Source organism: Penicillium cinerascens (assembly GCF_028974065.1).
Source record: "Penicillium cinerascens strain IBT 15544 chromosome Unknown scaffold_4_segment0_segment1, whole genome shotgun sequence".
NCBI lineage: Eukaryota > Fungi > Ascomycota > Eurotiomycetes > Eurotiales > Aspergillaceae > Penicillium > Penicillium cinerascens.
This window is the reverse complement of record NW_026695298.1, coordinates 2,590,768-2,612,685: the sequence shown is the minus strand read 5'-3', so window position 1 is coordinate 2,612,685 and position 21,918 is coordinate 2,590,768. Positions and strand designations below refer to the sequence as shown.

The 21,918-nt window shown below is 52.2% G+C and overlaps 8 protein-coding genes across 8 annotated transcripts; 3 read left to right on the top strand and 5 right to left on the bottom strand.

Annotated features, from left to right (window-relative positions):
- Window positions 1-456: 456 nt before the first annotated feature.
- On the bottom strand, window positions 457-1,248 carry N7498_010091 (FMN-binding negative transcriptional regulator; the record flags this gene model as incomplete). The annotated part of the gene is made up of 1 exon (XM_058457147.1): window positions 457-1,248. One exon carries the CDS (start codon window positions 1,246-1,248, stop codon window positions 457-459), a length of 792 nt encoding a protein of 263 aa, XP_058304046.1.
- Window positions 1,249-1,584: 336 nt separating this feature from the next.
- N7498_010090 (type I 3-dehydroquinate dehydratase) lies at window positions 1,585-3,732 on the bottom strand (the record flags this gene model as incomplete). Its single annotated transcript, XM_058457146.1, has 1 exon — window positions 1,585-3,732. One exon carries the CDS (start codon window positions 3,730-3,732, stop codon window positions 1,585-1,587), a length of 2,148 nt encoding a protein of 715 aa, XP_058304045.1.
- A 1,823-nt stretch (window positions 3,733-5,555) lies between these two features.
- N7498_010089 (dDENN domain protein) lies at window positions 5,556-9,054 on the bottom strand (the record flags this gene model as incomplete). Its single annotated transcript, XM_058457145.1, has 3 exons — window positions 5,556-5,707; window positions 5,759-8,335; window positions 8,412-9,054. The coding sequence occupies 3 exons, from the start codon at window positions 9,052-9,054 to the stop codon at window positions 5,556-5,558; spliced, it is 3,372 nt and encodes a 1,123-aa protein (XP_058304044.1).
- Window positions 9,055-11,763: 2,709 nt separating this feature from the next.
- Window positions 11,764-13,034, bottom strand: N7498_010088 (trafficking protein particle complex subunit 13; the record flags this gene model as incomplete). Its single annotated transcript, XM_058457144.1, has 5 exons — window positions 11,764-12,048; window positions 12,142-12,660; window positions 12,720-12,843; window positions 12,892-12,898; window positions 12,968-13,034. The coding sequence occupies 5 exons, from the start codon at window positions 13,032-13,034 to the stop codon at window positions 11,764-11,766; spliced, it is 1,002 nt and encodes a 333-aa protein (XP_058304043.1).
- Window positions 13,035-13,480: 446 nt separating this feature from the next.
- Window positions 13,481-14,007, top strand: N7498_010087 (GFA family protein; the record flags this gene model as incomplete). The annotated part of the gene is made up of 2 exons (XM_058457143.1): window positions 13,481-13,636; window positions 13,696-14,007. The coding sequence occupies 2 exons, from the start codon at window positions 13,481-13,483 to the stop codon at window positions 14,005-14,007; spliced, it is 468 nt and encodes a 155-aa protein (XP_058304042.1).
- A 763-nt stretch (window positions 14,008-14,770) lies between these two features.
- On the top strand, window positions 14,771-16,082 carry N7498_010086 (RING finger domain protein; the record flags this gene model as incomplete). The annotated part of the gene is made up of 6 exons (XM_058457142.1): window positions 14,771-15,045; window positions 15,106-15,272; window positions 15,359-15,420; window positions 15,494-15,729; window positions 15,785-15,912; window positions 16,003-16,082. The coding sequence occupies 6 exons, from the start codon at window positions 14,771-14,773 to the stop codon at window positions 16,080-16,082; spliced, it is 948 nt and encodes a 315-aa protein (XP_058304041.1).
- A 373-nt stretch (window positions 16,083-16,455) lies between these two features.
- Window positions 16,456-17,907, bottom strand: N7498_010085 (CENP-N/CHL4 family protein; the record flags this gene model as incomplete). Its single annotated transcript, XM_058457141.1, has 1 exon — window positions 16,456-17,907. The coding sequence occupies one exon, from the start codon at window positions 17,905-17,907 to the stop codon at window positions 16,456-16,458; it is 1,452 nt and encodes a 483-aa protein (XP_058304040.1).
- A 1,415-nt stretch (window positions 17,908-19,322) lies between these two features.
- On the top strand, window positions 19,323-20,391 carry N7498_010084 (putative bZIP transcription factor (MetR); the record flags this gene model as incomplete). The annotated part of the gene is made up of 2 exons (XM_058457140.1): window positions 19,323-19,611; window positions 19,817-20,391. The coding sequence occupies 2 exons, from the start codon at window positions 19,323-19,325 to the stop codon at window positions 20,389-20,391; spliced, it is 864 nt and encodes a 287-aa protein (XP_058304039.1).
- Between the last annotated feature and the right edge of the window lie 1,527 nt (window positions 20,392-21,918).

Here is a 21,918-nt window from a genome sequence, read left to right as displayed (position 1 = left end):
GGCCGGTGCCTGCCGCATGCTAGATTATGCTCTGTCCACTCCGCCACCGTTTCCTGCAGAATCATGCAGAACCCCGCGTTCGGCAGTCTCGAGACCAATGCACCGCATACTTCCAGATTGGGACGCGATGAAACCCTGAGAGATGAAAGGGAACACCTGAGCGCCGGCGGGGTGCTTACTCTACACTACTGAACTAGGATCCCCTCGATCGACCACCCACACTACTGTTTTGGATACGGACATTTCCTGATCAAGGCTCCCGAACTCTGATTGAGTTCTTCAGGGTGTATTCCACGTTCCTACCTCCTGCAGCCTGTGCACCCCTCGGAATTCCCGAGCTGCAGAAATGGTCCTAGGTAAGAGTCTATACATGCATTTATCCAACCGAGGTCTACATCATCACAACGTGTACCGTCACTCTCTTTCTGAGCTATTTAGCTCCCACTATGCAGCAGCCTAAAACTCTCGGTTCGGGGACATAACACCGCTTCTCACGTACTCGGCCATATCTCTTGCCCGTCCAGTCTCCATTTTCTCTAAACCCTCAATAACCCCACCACGGTCATTCACCGGGCGTTCCTGACTAACCTTGAACCGACCCTCGATACGAGTAATCTCAATCCGCATACCAACAATATTTTTCTTGAGCGTCGCGATGTACTCTTTCGGCGCATCGGCGATCTTCCACGGCGCCGTCTTGGCGCCGTCCCCGTAACCCATAACGCCTTGCTCGCCTAGTACAGTGAGGTCTGATAACTGCCGATGCAAGTATTCGCCCGTAGCCTCGTCTTTCGAATCGTGGTATATCGTCGCGCGGCCGTAGACTTGGACCGCGGCGTAATTCCATGTCGGAGCAACCTTGCCGGTGGCGGGTTTGGATTCGGTGTAGAAGTTCGGTGTGATATAATGGTCGATGGGGCTGGTGAATACTATCAAGACTTCACCGGGGAGAACGTGTCCCGTTGTGTCGGGTTGGGACTGGGCGACGGCTTCGATCATGGCTTTGCTTTGTGGGTTTGCGCGGGCAATATGGCCGCGTAGTACGCCGAGTGATGGAGTTTCACTGTTTCCATTCGATCCATTCTGGGCTTTCTGTTCTGAGTCCAGGACCCAGGGGATATGGCTGCATTGCAGTGTGGGAAAGTTGTCCGATGGGAGGGAGGTTGTTATCACGCCGAGAGGGTGGGCGCGGATGAAGGCGTGGAGGGTTGGGAGGTCCCGTACGGCGTGATCGGGTCGAAGATGCATTCTATATCGCTGTGCCCTTAATCGGAAATAAAAGAAAGACGTAAAAGAAAGACAGGAACGGACGAGGGGTATGAGGGGTTGACCCCAGATTTCAGCGATAGCTTATCAGCCGGGCCGGGGAACCGGCAATACTTCGGATCTCAGGCACAGGTATGAATTCCATAAACAGCTATGAAAAGACAGGCCGTGCATGTCTAAATGCCTCATCTGTACATTCAATGAAAAAAAAAGTGATATACTCCCCGAAATCCATCCCAGACTCCAAACTCGAATCGATGTCAACATCTATTGCATCGAATGAAAGGCCAATATCGCTGGAAATGTTCCATCTGCATGCTAGAATAGAAGGCGCCCGGATGCCATGCGCACAAAATCAAACGGCACGTTCTGCCCGACTAGTAGCCGGAGCGTTTCAACTGTCGTCCAGGCGCTGACGTCCTCGGAGCCGTACGCTGTCCATCCGGCGCTGGTTGCTACACCTAGCGGGTCGCCTTTGCGAGGACCGCTGGTTAGATCCAGGTATACTTTGCCTCGTGTTGAGGGGGGTGACGAGCGGCCATTGGCGCGGTAGTGGCGGAGGAGAGGCTGCACGAGTAGTGATTTCTCGGGAGGTAGAGCCGAGACGATCACGAAAGGCTGCTCGACAAGCTTGACGGATTGAATTGACGTGAATGGCTCCAAGCCTGCTGCGAGGGGGCCACTCGCTTTGAAACCGACTGTGTAGATAGCGCCGACATCGAGGCTGCGGAGTGCGAAGATCGCAGCAGATGCGTCGGTCTCTGATCCAGCCAAGATGATCGCTGCCCGGCCACGGTATGCAGATGGGACATACTCTCTAGTCAGAGTCGCCCGGATACCCTTCCATGCGGCATTCTCTCCGATGAAGCGGGCGCCGTTCCTGCCGTCTCCGGGAGCGGCCATAGCGATGGTGTCTACGAGGCCGATGGCGCGCGCCGCATCGCTAATGGCGGGGATGTATGCAGTTGAACTGGAGATTGGAGGGTTGACTGAAGCACCACCAAATTGAGGTTGCTTCAGCACAGACTCCATAGACCCCGTCGGCCCGCGGTCGATGGAGGTGAAGTTATGTTGCAGGCCTAGCTCATTGAGACATTTCCCCATGAACATGGAATGAGGCGTCGATCTAAACGAGCCGATCGCGTGCAAATCGCGCTTGGGGAGTTGGCCCATGATATGCAATGCTTCGTTAATCTCCGCGGCAGTCAATTGGCCCGGAGCCGCAATCATGGGCAGGAGAGGATGGGTGATGGGAGAGAAGACGGTGTTGAGCGCACGCGAGAGCTGGCCCATTTGGCCCATGTTCACTGCCGAGAGCAATGGTCCAGGGCCGCGACTCTTGATCGTCGAGCGGAAGTACTCCAGCTCATAGTTTTCCTCCATAGTCGAAACCATAGCGATCATCTTCACGATATCCGCGTACTTGGCGCTTTCGTCAAAAATACGCTGTGCTTCCGGGGACGTCCATTTCCACGTCCCTGAAAAATCGTGAAAGGCCGACATGATGATGCTGTGGCCTTTAACTTCAGCCAGGCGCCGTCTGATATCCTCGGGAAGCCACAGCTCGACATCAACGTACTCGACTCCCCACTGGATCGCCCTTCGCAAGTATTTATAGAACAATTCCGGGTCATCCATAGGAAATTTGCCATTTTCCTTGGTACACCTCGTGGTGAAAATAATAGGAAGCTCGGTATGCTGCCTCAGAAGCATCAATTGCTGACCCACGTACTTCAGACTAGGCACCGAACCAGCTTCCGCTCCATCCTTCGCAGGATCAACCAGCAAATCCACGCGAATCTCAACCGCATCTGAGCCAACGGACAGGATATCCAAATTCGGCATGGCAGCATGGACATCGGGAAAAGTGGTAGAAATGAAATTCGTCCTCGTCTTCGTGCGCAGATCCTCATGCGGTCTTGTCTGGCCCAGAATGAGAGATAATACCCGTGTCAAGTCGCGCCGTAAGAACGGGCTGCGCGAATACAAAAACTCATAGTCACAGCATTCGGTGAGCCGGTCCTCGGGTGCAGACCCGTCTTCCACGCAATGGGTGTTGATCAAGATCAGAGCCGACCTGTCGATTCCCTCCAAGCTCGGCTCTAAGTCTTGCGCCAGCACCCCGGCTACAACCGCATCACTGGCTTTTGTCAAAGTTGAAAGAGCGGTTTCGGTGGTCCATGGTTTGCCGAGTACTTCTGCGACCATATGCACTATATGTTCTTGCCCGGCCCCGAAGACGATAACGATGGTTCCAGTCGGAGTATTGGTCGGGGGTAAGACGGGAGGGGCGACATGTCTCTGAGGCGATGAGGTTGGTATAGACGAGAGACTGGAGGCGACATTCAAGGCGGAGGTATTGGTATGGGGAGTGGAGGTGGGTAGCGGAGCTTGGTTGAGCATCATCGCGGAGACGGAGGTCTCGCTGAGTAGCGGCGTCGCCATGGGCGGCAGGGCAGTAGGCATCATCGCATAGCACAAGCCGACGATTTCATACTTGAGCAGACGGGCTGCAGACGACGAGCCCGAAGGAAATGTAGGGTCACGCGAGACCCAACAAGCCAGTATAAAGACCTTTCCCCGCGTCGCGCAAGAAGGACCTGAAATTTGGACAACCCGAACGAGCTGTCGCAAGAGGAAGAAGGCGGAAATCGAATATCAGAGAAGGTAGTACCCTCGGCGCATATGTCGAGCGGGTTTTTGTCCGAGGTAGCAAATGCTTTAGGTTCAGGCGCAAGGACTCAATGAGTGTCAGGGTATGGAATCAGAACAGTTCTCTCATCGGCAGATATGCTAATAGCGTTTAAAGGGGCTGCGACACAGCACGAGTAAGTGGCCACCGTGAAGTGCGACATGGCAAGGAAAACGGTGCGCTCAGGCGTATTCATCCGGGGCGCGCGGGGATGGACGGGGTTGGGTTTCTCCGCCAATCAGAGTGCGTGTACGGCGGAGATAGATGTGTGTCGCCGTGGGGGCATTGATTATGCACCGAGGAGGAAGTAATGAACGATTTGTGGTGTAGAATGTGTTGCTTGATAGATTGGGCAGCGAAAACTACAGTCACCTGGGTATGTCTACGTTCCATCGTCAAGACACCGGAACCTTGGGGTCACTTCGAACATGACCACCACTGCCATATCCAAGATCTGATACGGGGGAAATCTCTGGCTTGAACAGAAACACGGCTAGACAGAGCCAATGGCCCAACTCCGGGATTATCCACTGCACAAGATATGTGGAACGAGATACAACTCGGTCCGTAACCAAGCCAGTCACTCGAACATGACTGTGGATACGATAGGGAAAAGCTCTGTAGGGAAAATCTGACCGGCCAATTGGCGCAGGAGTATTCAATTACCTATACATATATTCTTGGGTATCGATCGGACAATCCAGGTGCATCCGTATCCACGGGGTTCAAATACAGCCTCCAACATACGGGTTAAGCTCTTTCATAGACAGCCCAGATGTCACACGAAATTAGATGACATAGGTCACATTTCAGCATAAAAACGGCCAGGAATAAGAATTCGGCTCGGGGTATTGGAAACAAACGAGAGAAAAATACCAGCCGATTCAAGGGGTATTGGGGGTAAAGACAAGGTCAAAATAGAAGCCGCAGGAAGAGCAGATCATGGAAAAAATCACAACGATGTATGGGACAAAATGAAACGACATATCAGGCCACATTGCGCTTTTTGCTTTGTTCACTCCACCGGGCATCAAGCCGGAGTTATCACTATGTACGAGAAAAGCCCGCAATCTAAGATCGTCGGACGATCACGGGTCGGGGATGTTCACCAGGATGAGGGCTGGTATCAGCACAGGTTGGGGATAGAAAAGAAATATGAGACACGTAGGTGGTATCTTACAATGATGGCCCGGATTAAGGCCACCAATGAAAGCCAAAAGTCATCAGAGATGGCATTTTGCCAAGAGATCCGCTCTTGCGAGTAGTATGTCAGCGGTGATAAAAAGCACCACAACACACTCTCGCTGACAGATCGAAGAGGGGTGGAACGAAAAAGCTCAGTCCGACCAGCGGTCTGTCTTTCTCAGGTTGCAACCGCCCATTTCAAGTGGAGACGACCGGCATCATCCATGCATTGTCAACTAGATGGTCAACCATGCCAATCATCAACCGTTGGGATAATACAGCCCGAGCCGGAGCCGAGATAGGTGTTTCAGGAGGTGAATAGGAAAAGATGTCGAGACAGATGCAGGAGGGGCCTTTCATGGCCAGGTGATTAGGAAGGCTATCCGGACGGTCAATCGAAAAATCACACCAATTAACTCGGCGGCGAGGACGGAGAGATCGCCAGCCCGTTCATCAGCTTGGGTAGCGGCTTCCTTCGGGCAGTATTTGCCGACTTGGACACCCGTGGTGCCCCGTGGATCATGCGGGGTTCTTTCATCAGACTTGTGTCCAATTTCGCCGGTGCTGAAGTACATGTTAGCAAAGGAGTTACTGAAAGAAGTGCTCAAAACTCACCTCTGGTGCCCACCCGAGTGTAATCGGCGGAGAGGCTCTGCTGGCTACGACTGCTGGGGGTGAAGAAGGTAGCACTGGCAGTCCGCCACAGATGATTCGAAGTGTCTGACAAGAAGTCGGTCGTCGAACGGCCAGAAAAGATGGATGTGCGGCCACGATTACGCTTTGAGAGAACAATCTCGTCGAACAGAGCCATCTTCGAGTCCTTGGCCTTGGGACTGGTCCGCTCTCGCTCACTGATGAACTCGTTGAAGCCTTGGGTCTGTTGCAAGACAGCAATGTACTCAGCATGCTCATTAGGAAGACTCTTCTTAAAGGCTTCCATATTGAAAACATAGTACATTCCCGACTTCTTCTTTTCACCACTGGCTGGCACGAGATACTTCTTATAAGTATAGAACAAACTAGCAAAGCATCTCACGAATGCCGCGCGAATCTGATCAGGATGGAAGGCCGCATCACAGACCAGGCAGACTTGAGAGGCACAACGGTTGTGGACGGTCAACTTGCACGCTTGGCACTTGTACATGCCCTCCTCCGCTCGGTCATCACAGATGGCACAAATCAACTTGTCATCCCATGGCTGGGTCTGGAAGTAGTGTCCTTCCACCCAGCAGGTTCCCTCGGCATTGTTGACATGTTGAGTGCTGGTCTGTGGGACAATAGTCGAAGCGGCAATTGTGGATTGAGCATATACGGATGGGGCATAAGTTGACCCTTGACCGTAATCCGTGTTCAGAGTAGTGACTGAAAGGTTGGACGCATGTCCAAGGAACGGTGCACTCGGGCGACGAGTCATTCCAAAAGACGAGCTTCTTCTAGACGCGGCATCGAAATGACCGGAACGCTTTTCACGCAACGAAGCCTGCAACGCCATTCCGGAATCGTTGCGAGACGAAGGAGTAGGCGGGGGAGGGGGGAAGTGACCCGAGGTAGGGGAGGAGTTCTCCCGAGGCGAAGGAGGAGAGGCACCGGGCCTGGATGTTGAGCTCGTTCCTGGCCGATCAGCGCCTCTGGAAGAGTACCCGCGAGAGGAGGATCCGTGTTCATGGCGGGCATGGAGGAAAGCGTTAAATATTGGCGGATGGTAGGAACCTGGAACCACGGCGGTCGAGCCAAATGCGCTTGAATTGAGACCGACATACTTGGCCAGGTTTGTGGGCTGAGCTTTTGAGGAGTAAGCTGCTCCGCTTTCTGTCAAGTATGTGTCCCAGGGGTAAGTCTCAATCGCATATGCTGGAGGGCCTGTTGGAACGCCGCAGCGACTATGGTGAGGAGCAGCCATTTGCAAGAGGGACAGGAGCTTGCGGCGTTGGTGGCGAGGGAGAGGAGTAGGTCGGATGGTGCTTTCAATCATATCATTGTCCAGATCCACCAGCACGAAGTCGTCGGTTGGCAACTCGACCTTCTCATAACGGCGCTCAATGCCCACAATATACGGGCACGGTGCTTCGATAGCCTGGACCAAACGAGCGGGAAGTACTGGAATCAGGACTCCGGCCCACTGGATGGGGAACAGCAAATCAACTAAGGCTCGGGTTGCGAGGTAAAGCATGGAGGTGTGAGAGGACAAGAAGATGATGCGCGACTCCGTCAAAGCATACTCGAACAGAATTACAATGTTGGGAACGGAAAGAGTTCTGAACAGGGCATATAAATCAGTGTTTCGAGACCCAGGAAGCTCATTGGAAGCCTCCTGTCGCGCGAAAAGCCGCAATTCCCGAACTGCAAGTTCGACCTGAGTCTTCGAAGAGACCGGGCAGAAGGCCTCAGTGCAAAGGTTCATGACATAACGTTCAAGCGGTTGCCAAACACCCATTCGTGGTGAGCTTGGCGGGATGCGCTGAACACCACCTTCAGTCATGGGCACGATCATCGCCTTGAGCCATTCCTTCCAGAAGGTGGTCATGTTGGCCTCGCGGCCCAGGATACCGTAGGCACGGGGAATCCAGAATCCAGTATCACCGTCGGTGAGACCCTCAATTTTCGAGGCCGCACCGTGTCGCACAGGTCGCAGCAAGTCGGTCATGAGCCCAATTTTCTCCTCGACAGCGCTGATCTCATCCTCAAGTTTTTCACGGGATTCGGAACCCGAGGGCACGTTCGGTAGTTTAGCAAGAAGCTGCGACAGTTTGGCTCGCTCCGATGCAAGCCTCTCGCCTAGACTGGCCGCCAGTTCCCGCTCCTCGTCGGTCATGTTATCCTTGCGCCATTCCTCACAACGCTTCTCAAGCTCATCAGCAGCCTGTGGGTTCAGGGGAATCCAGATGATCACGCAGATCGCATGAATCTTGGAACCATTTTCCGTTGTCATAGCAAATCCATGCCAGGTAGATCGCGGCCGCTCGTCGGAGGACACGATGTTGATATCGTTCGGGAAAGCGAACATTGGGACGTAGTCCGGGAATTTACCGCGCTGCTTGGTATCGTCTGCCATGTCGCGCGTGGGGTATCGGTCGAGCAGAACGGGTTCAAATCGTCGCTTCAACGGGTGCATGGAGGGGGAGATCTCGAGCGGTTGCGGAACTGGGATCACGGAGTTGTAATTACTGAGTCGCCGAGACGTTCGCACAGAAGCTGGAAGACGATTGACCGTTAACGACTCATTTCCACGTCGCGCAAGTTAGGACGTCGGGCACAGCAATTGACTCACCTTGGCGGGCAATCGACGGCTGCCTCTTCATACTGTTCAGATCCCGAAACGCCATGTGCCGGCGAACACTACCAATACCCGATCTGAGCAGACCCGACCCTCCAGGGGACGGCGAATCCTCCGCAACGATCTTCTGTGTCCGAACGCGTGATCGAGGGCGGGTATTCGGGGTGATCGCGCCGGCGCTCAAACTCAAGTCGGTCAGGAATGTGTCACGCTCATTCGCGAATTTGAACAACGCTTGGTCGAAATCGAAATCTCCGTCAAACATGGCCGACGATCGTAAGGGCGACGACGCACCCTTGACGGTCACGCTGCTCCGATTGCTGCCGGTACCATTTGTTTGCCCCGAATCCCGGGAGAGTGTCGACAATCGCTGGTTGGAGGTGCGGCGGGTAGGGCCCGTGTATAATGCCGAGGGGGGCCGAGAGGCGCCCTCCGGGTTGTATTCTTCTTCTGCGTCGGCATCTTCCTGGATAGCATCCGTGAGTGCGGGGCCCGGCGAGGCAGCGCCGTTGATGCGATAGTCGTCGCCCAGTCGTCGGAAGGTGTCCAAGATCTCAGATCCGTCCACGCCTGCTATCCAGAAGTAGTCGGCGAGAGGGACACCCTCCGGGGAGCTTGTAGCGCTGGTCGAAGGCATCGGGGGCTCTATCGCAGTCAACCAATTTACCCGGACTGGTCAATTTCTACCAGCCGTTGTCACCACATCAATCGCAGGACTCCGACCGCATTCAATCAGACAGTGAGAGATCAGGGAGGTTGTGGGAGGTCTGAGGAGCCGTCAGAAGAGAAGGACGGGGACAGGGGAATTTCGGGACGAGGGAGGGGCGAGGGGGAGTGAAGATCAATTTTGGGGTGGGTTTGATGTCGTATGTACATATGTACTTTCGGTGACGGAGAAAAAAGGGGAGACGGATAGGCTTCTGTCAATTGAACCACACAATGGAAAAAAAATTAAATTCAAAAGAAATTAATTAAAAGGTATTCGTTCATTCACAATGCTAGGCTGAGCTTGAATTCTCATTTCTTTTTATTCACGGAAGCGGATGGTTGCGTAGGCCGCAGTGTAATGCGATTACTAGTTGGTAAGGTGCCTACTTTAGCGGGCGCTGCACAGGCCAACTTCTCTGCGCACGCACTGAACGACTTCCCCACTGCTCTTCGCTTTGAAGATATACCCAATGAGAGATGAGCGCTCGAATCCCAGTCTCAGGATGTATCCCTCCGGAGCCTTGTGCGCAAGGAAACGAAAGAACCCCGGCGGCCCCGTGTATGCACAAGAGCCTGGCCCTGCTGCGCCCTGCGGCTTTAAATGCAGCCAATATGCACCATCACTGAATGATTTAAAATGGATTTCCGGGTTACTTGCCCTTTTCACCTGACTGGGAGCATCTTGCTCTCCGTTCGTGGGCTTTTAACTGTTCTTCTAAGCTCTGAGGATCCCCCAACCCAAGGAAGTGCAATCTCCGCGACGTCTCCACTGCGCAACATAAAACAGTGAACGATTCGAACTAGGAGAAAGATCGGTGGTGGGGATCATCGCACACCGGTGTTCGGCTCACTTGGTGTTCTCGTTGCAATCCGTCCAACCGTTCGGGCGAACCGTCGGCTACGGGGACATTAGGCCCAGGGCCAGATGCCCGAGATCCATGGTTGACGAGTCCATCAACCCAGAAAGGGCATCGGGCACGTACTAGCATGATGATCCTTCAACGGTGATTCTCATGGCCAAGAATGTTATAGGGGCAGACTTTTGTCCTGAACTGACATTCGTGAGACATGGCGCTGCTAGGGTCGCTGATCACTCGGTGCCCGTATTGTGCAATGGCATTTCAAAAGTTATTTTTATCGCCTGGAAACTGCCCCCGGGGCTTGGTATGTAACCATCATTTCAGGTCTATCCCCCATAGGCAAATTGTCGGGGGGTCCCGATGCATTGATAGCATATCTATGGCTATACGGATGTTTGCACGAATTATACAGTCGGACGAGGGTGATCGATTCGATTCCATGGTCGACATGGAGAACTTACGTTTTTGATATCCACCTTAATCTACAGTCACGGATCTCAAGAAGACCCCGTGGACGATGTCGCACCTTGAGTCAGGAGTCAAAAGTGGAGCGTATACGGTCTGTGCCTCTGGGGGAGCCGATCGCTGCCGAACGCAGCGCGTGTGGAGCAGAGGGGCGCGAATTTCAAACTTTCAGGAACGTGTACACTGTATCTAGGTACACTAAGGTACATGTATACACTGTTGTAATGGAGGACAACCCTCATCATACAGCCAGCACACCACTTTTGACCATTTATTTTCTATATGTCGGCGGAACTTTTTATCGGAGTCCAACGATTGGCCAAATCACGAATGACGCCCTCAGCCCGCCACCGTAAAACCAGGCTGAGGGGTGCAGCAGAACCTTACATGTCGGGTGTCAGGTATCGATGCTCAAATTGCCCTTTTGGAGCATTTGCATACGACACAAAAGCTACGGCAAGGTTATCCCAACCTGCATAATCCCCGCTTAGCCCAGGGACGATCCCAAAGAGGCGGTGGACAAGGGCTTTCGGCATCGAGACCTCGTGCCATGTATCCAGACGGGCCATAGAGCCCTAGCGTCGTGTAGAGTTAACCCTATTATTAGCCTGATTAGGCCGTGGAGAATACCCTGCGCATCTAGACAGTCCTTGGAGTCCGGTCTAGACAAGAGCTGAAAACTAGGCCCGGGGGGATGGATCCCTGGTTTATCAGTGATGGGAAGAGCCGGGCCTAGACTCTTCCAACAACATCCTCGACCACTTTACTGGTCGATCGAGTGCGACCACTGGTGACTTCTGCTGTATACATACCCAACTACAAATGACTCAACTTTGCGACTGACATCGCACAAAGATAGCAAAAAATTACAGCATCGGACAAATTTTCTGTCTTCGCATCTAGAACAACCTGCGGCTTCCGGGAGAAAGAAACCGGTTTTCGGAGGTCCATGCTCGAGTGCGTGGCTGCTGCGTAACACATATCGTCAGACGCACGAGCTGCACGCAAAGCTGCCTTCCGCTCCCCTGTATTCCCCATGCCGGTGGCGCCGGAACAGTTCCGGGGTGCGGCTCGGTAGATTACTTTCCCTACAGTGGAGTTCGAGCGCTAGTTTGAGAAAGCCTCTCTAGACATAGAACTTGATCGGAATATAGTTTCGATTATGTACTAAGGACTAGAAGCCGACCTTGCGGCATGATCCCTGCGGATAGTACGCTTGTGTCCTGCAACCAAGGCGGCTGTATGCACCAGTGACTCGGTTGGTATGGCAGTTGTACAGCAGCGGGGGCAACCCATTAGGCTCACACCGTGTTTCAGGTGCGTTTTCTGCTCATCAGATTGCCCGTTGTGAGGAACCCCTTGTCGCCCATGGCACCGCGCCACTCAATCGATAATTGGCCCAGAGTGGCGCGGCCGTCCTGCTTCAGATCTTTTTGTAGACTTTCGAGGCCCTCCTGTCGACCTTCTTCTTGTTCCACTAAGAATGCAACCTGTAACACGTCGCGCGGGCTTAGGGTTGGTGGTGTGGACTCGTTTTCAGTTGTGTCCCAATTAAGCGATTGGGATTTGAACGGTGCTTTGGGATTCAACCTTGTTTGCTATTGAAACGTCAGATAAGCTTTATATCCTTGTTGGTGTTTCGTGGGGCATTCTCGTTGCTAGTATACAAGACGGGAAGACAATATGCTTACCTTGACCACGACCGCGCCATCTCCCACGTTTTCTAGCTGCGCCTCCAGGGCAAAGCGGAGTAAACGCGTTTTCCCATAAGGGCCCAGCGACTTGTTATCTACCTCCAACGGAGGAAGTTCGGATGCCTTGGTTCGTACACTGAGACACGGCTGCGCGACGAACTGGTACAGCTTGCGGAAGGTCCGGACTCTGTTGCTAGCCGCCTGAGAATCCTGGCCGAGTCTAGTCTCCGAATAGCTGACGCTAACAGCTAGGATATGGTTTCCTTCCTCCTTGAGATCGTACCTCACGATCTTTTGGAGGGACTCGCCAGTCTGGAGTCCGTCCGTCTGGGCCGCGTCACCAGCGGGGTCGAGTTCCAGAGTTGCGACGGAGGAAGGGGTTTGCATTTCCGCCACGATTCGCACCGATGTCACGGCTCGTCCTGTCTCTTCGCTGGCAATTTCATTGTTTGCGCTGAGGGTGCAGGCAAAGGTTTCTCCGACGTAGACTGATCCGAATGCTGGGGGAAGAGTGAGCTATTCCCATTGTTAGCGAGATGGCACTCTAATAAGTAGCTTGAAGGCGGGATGCGCACATTAGGGGTGAGGATGAATTGAGGATCGGATTCTGTGGATGGGTGGCTTAAAGAGGCCTTTGGTGATATCTTCGTGTTGGCCGCGGGGAGAGGGGATTGATAAGACAGCGAAGGTCGCGAGAGACTGGGAGACGTTAGGGACTAATCGATTGGTACGGGCTATTCTTCCTACCGTAGGACTATAAAATAGAATCATTGTCAGCCTTCTCTGTCCGGTCTGCTAGTAGACTGTTGAATTGCATGAATACCTTTAAGAGAGACCGCATGAGGTTCCTTCGAGGCATCCGCGCCCGAGGCCGCTCGTGGGCGTGCCATTATTAAGATAGGGATTCGGAGGGACTTGGCGAGTGGTGTTATTCGTGTACTGCAGTCCCTATGGGCGTTGCAGCTTCTCAACGAGTCATCTTGATGATCTTGATGGAGGCAGCTGTCTCGCAGCGACCCGATAGCGATAGCGAAGCTTCCCCGCCAAACAGTGCAAACCCACCAAACCCGCCAAACGCCCAGGCGACCAATGTATACATAGTACATCTGCCATGGGTGGATATAGCTGGAAGGCTCTCGAAGTCTCGCGTGATATGCAAAGTGAAATGCAGTCCGTGAGTCATTTGTAGTCTTTGACATTTCCCTATCTAGATCCATGCCGCGCCCCGGCTGACCTTTCCCCGCCGAGCTTTGACGTAAGGAATACAGGTTTCTCTCAAACAGTCAACTACTCGTTGAGCCGACTTTCTATATTTCCCCCTATTCTTCTCAACCCTATGTCTACCGCTAGCGTCATAAAGGGCAGTTGTCTCTGCCAGAGAGTCCAATACGAGGTGACGGGGCCCCCCAAAATGAGACTGCTTTGCCACTGTGATAACTGTCGCAAAGTGACAGGATCCACCTTTATGGCCAATGCACTCTATCGAAAAGACGTAAGTTCTCTATCGCAACCCTCGAAACTATCTAACTCGTTGAAACTAACGGCATGTAGCAACTACGCATCATATCCGGAGAGGATGTCCTCAAAGTTTACGAAGACAGCAACACGGAGTCAGGAAATACTACCTCTCGGAAATTCTGCTCCAACTGCAGCTCGCCGTTGTTCACCAGCAGAGACTCGGATCCGTCCGCTGCAGAAGTGGTCGCCATTACGTCCGGGACGATGGATTTGGGGCCTTCAAGAGAGAATTGGGCGCCCCAGGCTGAGGTTTATTGTAAGAATCGGAGAGAGTGGATTGTTCCTGTTGAGGGGACTGTGAGAAGTGAAGTCATGGAGGCTTTTGCTCCGTCTAAAGTTGAATAGGCCAATTTGTACTCGTTGAACGGCTGAGATCTGGACTTGCGCTTTGAAAGTCTGGCCTGAAAAGTTACACAGTTGACGCAAACTGAAAGCGAATTGATATAAATGGGGAGTTGATGGCAACCCTAGGAATTGAGATCAGTATAAGGTACCAACACCTGAGTTCGACCATACTGCCAAGACCTAGAATACACCATACCCAGCCAGAATGATGAATTGCGGTACACGTTAGCGAGCCTGATACATATTTCCAAAAAGTATATGTAGATAATTTGCGATCAAGGAATACCAATCTCATGAGGTCTTTTGAACAGGAGAACTGCGTATACTTCGGTAATAGGTGGAGTGACAGGGACGCTGACTAACAATGCAGACGACCGCGTTTACCCCGTACCTTCCCCTTCATTCTTCCTCCTACATCTGTCTTTCATTAGACATCCGGAAACCCAAGAGCTTTGTTGCTGAGATTCTGCCCCGGTGAATCGATTTTCGTCCTCTGCATTCGTGAAGACTGCGTGTGACGTCACTTCGTAGATCACTTCATCTGGGCGTTTGATCAATGAAAACAGCTGCCTCATCTCGGACTTGCACTTCTTGAACCTTTTTTCTTTTTTCTCATTAAGCGGATTTGAAAATCCCCCTTCGCTTTTGTACCTTTGCCACTGGCAGACCCACGACCCGAGTAAGTAAGGGTTGATGGAACGAAGCCGTCACAATGAATGCTTCGACTGCCAAGCCTCGTACTCGTACTCCACGAGCGCCAAACATGGCTTCACAGACATACCGGGTTATGAAGAGCCAGGGTACCCAGTCGTCCCCCGTGAACCCACGGAAGAGAAAGGCCACCACTCAGACAGGCCCGCGTCCTGACGTCGAGGCCATTGATTTGACGGATGATGCACCTACAAGCGCAAAGAAACCACGAGCTCAGACTCCTCAGAGCCAGAATTCTCCCAAGAACAATGAACGCCGAGCACGCAGATGGCGAAAAGAGCCTCCACAATCGTACCTGGAGCGACTGGAACGAATCCGCCGGACAAGGTTTGCACATTCCACGATACCTACCTGCGTGGTCCTTTTGAGCTAACATATTGTACCCAGGATGTACGTAAGTGGCCACACTGTGAGTGGCACAGAGGAATGTCCAGAGTTTTCGTTCGACATTGTCGGGTCAACTGGCAACATCTACAAAGTTGTCATCGGGAAAGAGCCGGCCTGCGATTGTCCCGATGGACGGAAAGGCAACCAGTGCAAGCACATCTGCTACGGTGAGTTTTCAACAAGTCTTTCCCTTTTTTCCTTATGGCGTATCAATTATCATTAGCTATGATATTCTTATTAATGGCCTATCAAGTCCTTCTCCATGCCTTCAAAGCGGCTGCCCACCTCCAGTACCAACTTGCTTTCCTGTCCTCGGTAAGTGGCATGGCTGAACCTGCAAACACATTATCGCCAGTGCTCAGGGAATCTAACCTCTTCGCCCAAATAGGAGCTCCGAGAGATGTACCAGGACTCCCCTCTCAGCCGGATCGAGGGCATCAACGCAGAAGACAAGGATGGCAAGCGCAAGCCCGTGGAAGGCGACTGTCCCGTCTGCTTCATGGAGTTCGAACCCAATGAAGACATTATCTGGTGCAAGGCCGCGTGCGGAAACAACATCCATAAGAAATGCTTCGAACAATGGGCTGCAACAACAAGCAACAGGGGTGTTCGCTGCGTTTACTGGTAAGTCTGAACACTACAAATTTCACGCCTTCAGACAACTAATAGGCTGCCACAGTCGTACCCCGTGGGGCTACGAAGACAATGACAATGACATCGACATCCAAGCTCTGAAGGCCTCCGGCAAACGCAACGACGAAGGCTACGTCAACGTAGCGCAGCAATTCGGCTTGTCAGGAGAACGTGGTATGAAACCGTCCCTGTAGCTCACCCCCATCCCCAAAATTCCATTGGGCCTTCTAGTTGCAGTTGCTAACCGTGATCATCTTTCAACAGACTTTTCCGTCTACTCGCCTCGATCAACTGTCCGATGGTCGTCCTCTTATGCGCAGCGTGGTGCTTTTAACCGCTACTAGGACCTTGCTTTCAATTAGTGACATTCCCACGATGGTTTCAGATGCTGGGCATGGTGGCTACTGGTGACAATGACGCAGTTGAGGTTCGAGAAGGGCGTTTCAAATTCAAAGATACCCTGATACCCTACGTGACTATCATGCTTTGTTACGAGAATTCTATTTTTATTCGCAATTTTATTTGATTTTCACCTTTAGATGTTATCTTTAAAACCAAGCTGTTTGGCTCAAGTCTAACTGGAGAAGCTCATAATATGATTGATATCTTCATTGCCAAGGATGCTGAGAATGGGGTATCATAGCAAAGACCACCAAAAGGATCCAAAAACCAGACGCCGCATGAAATACAATCGGCCAAGCCAACGAGGATGCCAAGTTAAACATCTTTCCGAAGTCGATTCCCCCCACGAACAACCGCCATACTAACGCCTTCTTCACCCGTCATCCACGATGGCATTCGCTCGGGATCAACTATACCGAGCTCAGCAAGCTTGCGAATGCCGCCGATGACATCCGACCCAGTGAACGTGAGTGACACTGCAGGCAAAGTAGAGCTGCTTCCATAATCCTCCTCGTCGTCGGGAACAGGCTGATCCAGAAGTCGAACGTCCAGACGATCCAACGGTGCTGGTGCTAGTGATCCCCCCGCTGTTCCAAAGCGAGAGTCTACAGCCAAGCGCCGTTTTTTCGACGTCGGTGACATTATGCTCGGGTTGCTATCCGCCGACTTGCGTTTTGTTGAAGATTCAATCGATTGCTCGGCGCTGATCTCGTTCTCTTTGTCTTCGATCATCGTCTTGCCACTGCGCACGTGCTCTTCTGCAGAGACCGTGTTTGCGGGACGCGGATCCAATGGACTTCCTTCAATAGCAGAGTCTGCAAAGATGCTAAATGCGCCATTCGCCGCGGTTGACCGGCCGGGACCACGGAGTGCAAGAAGAGTTGGGAGATTCTTAGCGGCTAATGATGTTGGCTTCAAGGTATATCGTTCCTGCGGACGTGAGAGCGCCTTAGGAATCGCATCGCGCACCAGGCGTTGTAGGCTGCGGGGGTCCGTTGCCACGGAGCTTGTCGTGGGACCAGCCGGTTTGGAGCCCGTTGTTGCGGTGATGGAGGTATAGACGAAGGGACAGCTGTCGGGGAATGCGACATAGACTACACGCGAGGAGTCGGCGAAGACCTCGGGTGTCTGTCGAGGTGATTGGTAGGGCGAGTCAATGATGAAGATTCGTAAGAGTGTAAGAGGGAGAGTGGATGAGCGGGCTAAGTGGTAGTGTGCCTTTACCAACGGGGCAATCTCATGTTGGAGAGCTTTCACGAAGGTTGAAGCTTGTGTGCGTGGGACGTTACCCGACCAGTCATCTGGTGTGACTTTCTCGGTCGCATTTTTCCTCGCGTCGATACGACTGAGCTCGAGCGCGGTCCATCGCAAACTGGCCGGGTGGTCGTCCATGTAACGGAGGTCGGCCATTGCGAGCTGTCGCAATGAAATGCCATGTCGCCAATCGCCCTCGAGAATGCGCTCGAGAACTTCACGCTTTCCGCCCTTTCTATCCTGCAGGCCCTCGTATGCTTGGCGAACCTCTTCAACAGTTTCGGCGGCGGGGTATGGCAGAGTGTCTTCGTCGCCATTGGTTTCGTCGGGTTGTAAATATGGCGGAAACGATGCGATATTCCGGTCGTCAAGCCATGTTAAAGCGAGCTCCAGTAGCGCTTGTCGCGATAGCTTGCCGAGAGTCTTTGCGAGTGAGGGAGTGGATGAGGGAATGCGGAGGTTGTTTGGGAGACTGGCTGTTGTTGGCGCTCGGACAGATTTGAGGCGCGCCATGGTAGGCGACGAAGATTTCTCGATAGCGAGACAATCACTCGTGCATCAACTAGCGGGATCGCATAACTTGATAGGTGAGGGGTGAACTCGTCGCATTGTTTCTCTTCAGTCTGAATTCACGCGTTGAGGCATCAACAAGGTCACGTGTAGATAAGGATCACGTGCATCCTTAATTTAGAGTCCCATAGCGTCAAGGGTTCAATGTTCTGATCCTATTGTTCCATTGGGTACATCAATTTATGACATAGACACATCCTGCGGTATCGCCAAAGACTCTTATAACTCTCATAATTTATGGCATTATCCCAAGGCAACCTGGGCAGCATTCAATGCCACATGTTGCACGTTACGGGATTACGGGACCCACTAGTTGAAGCGAGATTGAACCCGTACGTTGAGCGCATGGCATGCAGTACTCCCTGCAAACAGCAGACAGTCACTTTAATCTTTCATTCCTTCCACATTGTTCTCATGCCTCCCCGCGTTAAGAGTTGCCGCATCAGGGTGCTTAATAATGCCCGACTTCGTCGGGAGAATCAGGAAACTTAACGATGACTCCGAGATGACTTAACCCCGATTTGGCTGTTTCTTACGCTGACAAATGCGGGCTTTAACATCCACCAATCACAGCAGCAGCAGCAGCAGCAACCGAGTTCGCCGTGTCAAGGCAAGGAGCCGCGCTTTGTCGCTAGAAATGCTGCCATGCGTCTTCATGGTACCATAGTTCAACTACAAGGAACGAGAGGGCAGAGTAAGGAGAAGCGATGGATTGCAGTATGTGCGAATGCCACCATGCCCTCATTTACTGTACTGTACTGTAGAGGAATAATCCGATGTGGGTACCAAGTGGGTTGCCTCCGATTCTCGGCCGCCAGAAAATGAGCCTCCGGTAGGTGGTATCGGCTGTGCGACTTGGGCGTTTGTAGAACAATGGCTGCGAAAATTGACATGAATGCGAGACATTTGAGGAGAAGTTATGTTGTGATTAATAATGCCGTCAGCACATGAATCATAGAGAAACGCCCCCATTGAGGATCTGAAAAACAAGGCGAGATTATTCATCACCCCTCTTCGGGGGGTAAGCCCCCACCTGCAAACCACCTGAAGCCCCAAGAAAAAAACCCACTTGTGGCCCCAACCAACTCAACCCTCTTCCCTTCTCCATCTACCCCCCTCACATTCGATTCCATCTCGACATCGTCGGAATTGTGTTTTGAACTCTACGACCGAACCCGCTCGCTTCACCAGGGCTCCCAAAATCTACTTCGCCTCGGTCAAGAGCCGCATCCGGCACGCCCGGGCCACGTCGAATCGCCCACCGTGAACGCGGAACCCTCATTGTTCCCGCAAAAAAAAAAGAAACGCGACTTGATCTCTCGGTTTTTCGAGTCAACCCGAGTTGACAGGTCTTCGCTATGGCCAACTTCAACGGGCGCCGCCCGCCGAACTTCTCCCAATACCTCGATGATCTGAACACGATCCCCTCACCCTACGACCAGGCTCTGCAGCAACAGCAGCAGCAACAGAACACCGTCAACTTCGACGATGAGTTGGCTTTGTTCACCAATGCCGAGTTCTTCGATTTCGACAAGTTCGCCAACTTGGATCTGCCTACATTCGATGGCGTGGAGGACAAGGACGCACAGGTCGAGTCGGAGGACCAGACACAAAACGCGGATATGAAGTTCTTGGACTTCTTAAATGGTAAGTTGAAGGGTGCTTTTTGTTTCTACTGGTCGCATCGCTAGTTGGCCCTAGTATGATGTGCGCCCCCTCTGCTATCGCGCCACTTCACGTGAGAGGGCGGCCTTGGTATACCGGGACTGGTGCAGCCTACATCGGGTCACCCAACATGCGATGCGACTATGTGTATGCTCTTTTACGGAATTTGATGCTAACTGATTTTCAGCAGATGGATTGGACAATATCACCGACTTCCAAACTGACCTCAATGGCGTCAACTCCCAACCCATGCCCGTTCCGAACACGTCCTACCAGAATGCCCCCTCCGTGCCGCAGGTTGGGCCTTACGCTGCTCCTGCGCCGGCTGCACCCGTGGCTGTCGCCCCCGCCCCGGCCCCCAACATGTCCGCTGCTGCTGCTGGCCCCAAGCGCAAACACACCCAAAAGTCCACTCAGGCTAGCGCCGAGGAAGCCGCACGAAACATCGCCGAGGAGGATAAGCGTCGGCGGAACACCGCAGCCAGCGCCCGCTTCCGCGTCAAGAAGAAGATGCGTGAGCAGGCTCTGGAGCGCAGCCTCAAGGAAAGCAACGACAAGAACGACGCTCTCGAGGCTCGCGTGTCCCAGCTGGAGCTCGAGAACCACTGGCTCCGCGGCTTGATCATGGAGAAGAACGGCAACGAAAAGCGCGACGAGCACGCCGAGAAGGCCATCTCCGACATGTTCAAGGCCTTCATGGCATCCCAAAAGGCCGAGTCAAGTCCTCTCGAGTCTAAGCACGGCGTTGGCACCAGTGCGTAAAGCAGTGCCAATAGATAGTAAAAAAAGGACTAAAACTACCAAAAAAAAGAGTCGCCGCTGTCTGATTACATGTTACTCTTATCCCCTGCTGCTTATGAAGTCCAGTCTTCTGCTTCTTGTTAGTAATGTTTTGAGCGATCTTGTTTATTTTTCCCAGCCAGAGCTACCGTTGGTAATTTCTGCAGATCGGGGATGGAAACAGACCATGAGTGATGATGATTACAGTGCAGTGTTTGAATAGACAACCACTTTTATATCTACAACATTGACTTAGTTCATAGGGTTGTAGACTGGCTCTGGCCTGAGTAAAAGAGAAGAGTCTCAATGTCCTTTGTGGACTCTTAATTACCAAAAGAGCTAGAACTAGGTGACTCCCATGATGCCTTGTTCAACCACCCAGCCTCAAAGATTGTATTTATACTAATCGAAAGTGAATCCGATTTGGTCCGTCTCGTTGCTATTGAGTATTCTGCCGTATGGAGCCATGCAAGCTTCGTAATTTGTTCCGATTTCCGCCGTGCAGTCAAAGTCGGATAGTTTTACTCGGTTGCGACCAAGTAGGATATGTTCTGTTCAGGTCTTAGGTGGTCTTAGGTCACCATGAACGAGATCGTTCATCCAATCCTTTCGTACGCAGTGGCACAGGTTCCAACTTCTCCACTTTTGTGACCACCATGGTTTGCTGATCCCGAGTACGGTTTCTTTTGTATTCTAGAAGAAAGCGACATTGAAGGAAATCTAAATTCAAGCAAAGTTTGAGGTGGCACCAATTTAGCTCTTGCTACTGTGGCATTCGACGTGGGGCGAGGTAGCATAAAGTGCTTATGCGGCAGGGGAACACCCCCTTCTTCTAATTCATTCTGGGAATATTTGCGGGACCAAGTGGCTTGGAGCTTTCATTACTGACTGTGGTAATTCTTGGAATCGAATGGATTGTTGCGCGTTCCCCCTAAACCTTCAGATGTGGAATACTCGTCAATTGCCTGCAATATCTTTTCGGTCAAATAGACGGTGGCAAGTATTGGTATTCGTGCAACGCCCACGCAACTGTTCATGCGGTTGAATCACTTTAACACAAAATCAGAGCATGCTTTTGAAATGCTAGCTGATTTGCCCCTCATTTGCAAGTAGAGACCGTTGCGTTACGCCGACACGGGGACCGAGTCGACTGAAGAAGCGAGCCGCGATAACCTAAAACTCGATGGTTGATCGTTTATATAACCGAAATCCGGACACTTGCAGATGAGTGTCACAATGAGTTGACACAAAATACCCATTGTACACACCATCTCCTACCGAGATTTTCATGTGGACAAACCTTTATGGGTGACTACCTATAACACTTAAGCTTGATAGTTCTCAATGATAGCCTAGAGTTTTAACTTTATTAAGCACAGAATCTCATACGCTTCACGCACGATTGATCTCATCTGGAATCCTATTGATATAGTCTCGAGCCTGTCATCTTCCAACATGGCAAGGCTGCCTATCTTCATTCTCCTTGCTTTTGGTGAGACAAATTGAAGA